The 4,301-nt window shown below is 48.2% G+C and overlaps 1 protein-coding gene across 1 annotated transcript; it reads right to left on the bottom strand.

The window, feature by feature from the left end:
• Positions 1 to 648: 648 nt before the first annotated feature.
• LOC125539725 (anthocyanidin 5,3-O-glucosyltransferase-like) lies at positions 649 to 2,253 on the bottom strand. Its single transcript, XM_048703236.1, has one exon. It carries the CDS (start codon positions 2,181 to 2,183, stop codon positions 744 to 746), a length of 1,440 nt encoding a protein of 479 aa, XP_048559193.1. The 5' UTR covers positions 2,184 to 2,253; the 3' UTR covers positions 649 to 743.
• Between the last annotated feature and the right edge of the window lie 2,048 nt (positions 2,254 to 4,301).

The raw sequence follows: 4,301 nt of genomic DNA, 5'->3' as shown, positions 1-4,301 counted from the left end.
CAAGAGTAATACAAGTACGATGAAGACTCAAAAAGATGTCTAATCTCCTTCACTAGGGCTGCATAAACAGATCGATCAGTTCCCTCATATATGATCATAGACACAGCAACTTGCGCGTCCAACTCCAGCTCAATGGGAAGCTCTGATCGTTGTATAGCCAATGACAGACCCTTCATGCATGCACATAACTCCGCCTCCAGCGCTTCCCTGCATGAGTAGAGCGCCCTACACGCTGAGAAGATGATCTCCCCTTGATCATTACGAAGAATCATTCCGGCCCCGCCTCATTGCTGTTCATAAAAGATCCATCCGTATTCAGTTTTACCCAAACTTCCTTTGGTGGTGAGTAATGTGTAAAACTCAGTTACGATCACCAATTTCTTTACTGTAACCGACAAGGTGTCCATTGTTTCAAATAATAATAATTTTCATGAACATGTTTTCCATGGAGCAATGCTACATCTAAGAAAAAAATATTTACGTTTTACGTGATTAGCCAGTTAGCAAATCGTGATGGATTGGTAATAGGGGGAATGAGGGCCCACCTCCGTTGAATTCGGGGAGGAGGACCCGGTCCATTGTGTTGATTTTGCATGCAAAAAACATTCGATAAATGCAAATAAATAGTTCTCTGAAATACATGAACAGTAAAGCTTGAATAGTTCTGTTTGCAGCATTTCAAAGGTCCGCACATGAACATACATGGCACTTATTAGATGGCACTAACATTTGAAAGAAATTCTTCAATTGATGCTTCCATTGTGGTCGGCGTTTTCCCACCCTCTCGCAAGGTGCAGCAACGCTGTTCTTGACTCACCACCGTCGTCCAGCGCCTCCTTCGCTTGCCGCATTGCCGCTTGCGTCCGATGCCGGAGCTCCCGCCCATCATCGGACTCAATCAGCCACCTGACCTTCTCCGCCACCTCCTGGCCTTCCACCATTTCTTTGGCATACCCTTCCATGGCCACGGCCAGCCGCATCTCCTCGACTAAGAACACCTTGTTTGTGTGCTGCTCGGCGTACAGAGGCCATGCCAGCATCGGCACCCCCGCCATGACCGCCTCCAGCACCGAGTTCCATCCGCAGTGTGTGACGAACCCGCCCACCGCACCGTGCGCCAGCACTGCCTGCTGCGGCGCCCACGACATGACGACCAGTGCCCTCTCCTTGGTCCGGTCCAGGAAGCCTTCTGGAAAAAGCGTGTTGAGGTCGCCAGCAGGCTGGTGCTCGTCGCCGGTCGGGCGCCGGACAACCCACAAGAACCGTTGCCCACTCGTCTCCAGCCCCGCCGCCATCTGCTTGATCTGCTCAGCGCTGAACCGGCCCAAGCTGCCGAAACTGAGAAATACCACACTTGCCTTCGGCTGGCCATCGAGCCACGCGAGACACTCGTGGCGCTGCTGCGTCCCAGCCTCGTCGGGCTTGATCAGCGGCCCTATGCAGTACAGCGGCGGTGTTCGTCGCCCAGGGAGCGTGCAGAGGCCGGAGACGATGGCATCGGTGGCGCGCGGCTCCAAGGAGCGGCAGCTGTTGACGATAAGGCCCTGCGAGTTGCACAAGCGTTCGGATGCGCCGAGGAAGAACTTGCTGCTCAAGCTGTCGCGATCGAGGATAAACGCGGGCAGGTGATCTGCTGGTATCGGTGGCAATCCCGGGACGTGCAAAAGGTCACTGCCGAGGTCTCGGAAGCTCAGAGCGGTCTGCTCATGGATGACTTGCTGGTAGAGACAGAAGGCGACGCTGGCGATGCAAGTGGTGTGAAAGAAGTAGGTCGGGATGCCGAGCTCGACGCCGACGTCGAGCGCGCTGCTGCAGAAGAAATCGATGACGAGTGCTTCCGGGGCCGGGGAGGCGGACCGGAGGAAGTCACGGAGGTCCGGGTTGGAGGCGCGCGCGAGCCCGAAAAGCTGCGCCTCGAAACTCCCGGCGGGCACGTCGGAGGGGAGCGTGGCACGGGGGAGACAGTGGAAGGACAAGGACGGGCTGGCGGCCTCGATGCCGGCGAGGAAGGAACCACCGGCGCCGTGGCTATCCTCCCCGCCGAGGACGACGGTGACCTCGAGGCCCTGCACCACGAGCAGCTTGCCCAGCTCCACGGCTGGGAACAGGTGGCCCGGCATCCCCGGCGGAGCGTAGATGACAACCAGCTTCTTTGGAGTGCTAGTATTGTTTGGGGCTGCCATTCTGCAAAGTGGGAAACGACCTCTCCCCTTGCGTTTCCTGATGGCTGCTCGTCGTGCTAAAGGCGACTCGGAAGCAGATTTTTTCCCCAACTCGCTGCTCGTCCACCCATCCAGCCGAGGCCGTGGACACACAGAGGCTCCGGACCGGCCCCATGGTGTCTGCTGCCGACCTGTCCAAACTCCAAAGAATATCAATTTGTTTTCGTATTCAGAAACAGATGATTCGACTCCGAATAGTGTGAGAGCGTATCTGGTGATACGGATTATTCGATGATACGATGCACCGGTGTATTCTGGACCACTGGATCACGTTCAGCAGGACAGAAAATGCACCATCTCACTGAGAGGGGCATTTTGGCATCGGGGAGCATATGCCCCTGGTTTTTAAAATGTGTTTTAAACGTATTTTAAAATGTCACAAAATTCAGATAAAATGTTTCGCACACACATCTCAACATTCTCCGTCTGCACAAAGTCGTTTCGCGAAAAACCGACAACTTTTTTGTCGCGTGTGAAAAAGACAAAATTCAATGTTTAAAAAAGGTTTTTTTTCATGATTTTTCACACCAGCCACAAAAATTGTCAGTTATCTGCGAAAATTGGCATGCGCACATAGAATACCAAGATGTACGCGTCAAATTTTCTTTGGAATTTTTTGACATCTTGTAGAGCTTTGCCCCGTGGCAGGAGCATATGCTCTCACGTGCCAAAGTGGATTACCATCTTTCACATGTTTGAGGAAATATAGACATCTTTATCTTCTGATTGCTTCAAGCCTCACACCCAGTTAAGTGTATATCAAGGGTGTTACTTGAATATTTCGCGATGGAGGAGCTGGGCATCACATGCACATTCAGCCTGCCCCTCCGAGCATGATCTAATGGTGAATGATATAGTGGAGCACTGTGGTCGTATCACCAGATACTTTCTCCCAATGGTGTCTCTAGCCGACCTGTCGGAGGCACAAAAGCATTGAAATCAGCTACAGTTGGATTTCCAACGGTGCGTCGGTCACCCGGGAATGAGGATATTGCTTTGTGCACCCAGAGGAATGACAAGTTTTTGACATTTTTTTACTGTTTTGATCCGTTTGTTTAAGGCTAACATGTTTTGACCCGTTTGTTTTAAGTTTAACATGGTTTGACCCAGCATCGATTTTTTTCTTTAGAATCTGACCCTTTTCAAAACGTCATCAACAATGGCGTTTTGCTTACACGGGAGATGCCACAGCCTATGGTGTTTGACTCTGGTCAACACACACCAGCGGGCGCGGATGTGGCAAAGCGAGAGTGCGAGACTAGTCACATTTTTTTTATCATTTGTTTAGTTGCTATAGAATGGGCTGGGAAAGTGAGCCAATTAATCAAATGAGCTGGTGTTTGGCCTAGCCCATTCTTTATTTCTTTGTTATAATATTTATATCCTTACTATCTCATTTAATTAAAAATATCGTTGCGGGGGTATATGAGGTGTTCTTTATAAGTGACACTTAATTATGTAAAAATTAATATATGGGTCATGTGGGAAATAAAATCAAGATTTTTTTCATATACATTTATTTGGATGCTTGTAGGACTATTATATATTTTAATAAAATTTTGGAAGGGACTATTATATATTTTAGTAAAATTTTGGGAGGGACTATTATATATTTTAATAAAAAAAATTAAGGGACTATTATATATTTTAATAAAATCTTTATAGGTCAGTGAACCTATGCCATATATCTCACATTTCATTCCCTGTCTTCTACAATATTTTAATACTTTTCATGTCATGCAAATATTATTCGTTATTGATGCTCCATTTTTTCCAAAGGCTCCATATATCCAATAGAAACACAACATATATTTTAGCTGTTAATTCGATTGTACAAAAGACATCCCTATGAACACCCAACAGTGTCGGCGTCCTCACTTGAAGATTGAGACAGCCAAAGAATGTTCCTGTTGGTACTTACTACTTCAACCTAGAGTTTCCAACACTATTTTTTTAAATGGAGGTATACCCCCGGCCTCTGCATCATGATGATGCATGTGGCCCTTTTATTAAAAATGCAAGAAGTATCATCATAAAGGTCTTACAGCTCGCAAATGGAGCAAAAACATAAAAAGGGCC

This window comes from Triticum urartu, chromosome 2 (genome assembly GCF_003073215.2).
Source record: "Triticum urartu cultivar G1812 chromosome 2, Tu2.1, whole genome shotgun sequence".
Taxonomy (NCBI): domain Eukaryota; kingdom Viridiplantae; phylum Streptophyta; class Magnoliopsida; order Poales; family Poaceae; genus Triticum; species Triticum urartu.
The sequence above is the reverse complement of the archived record's forward strand: the minus strand, read 5'-3'. Positions and strand labels throughout refer to the sequence as shown.

What these genes read in the sequence shown, in the direction of transcription:
- LOC125539725 (XM_048703236.1), bottom strand. Translation starts at nt 2,183, where the DNA reads ATGGCAGCCCCAAACAATACTAGCACTCCAAAGAAGCTGGTTGTCATC.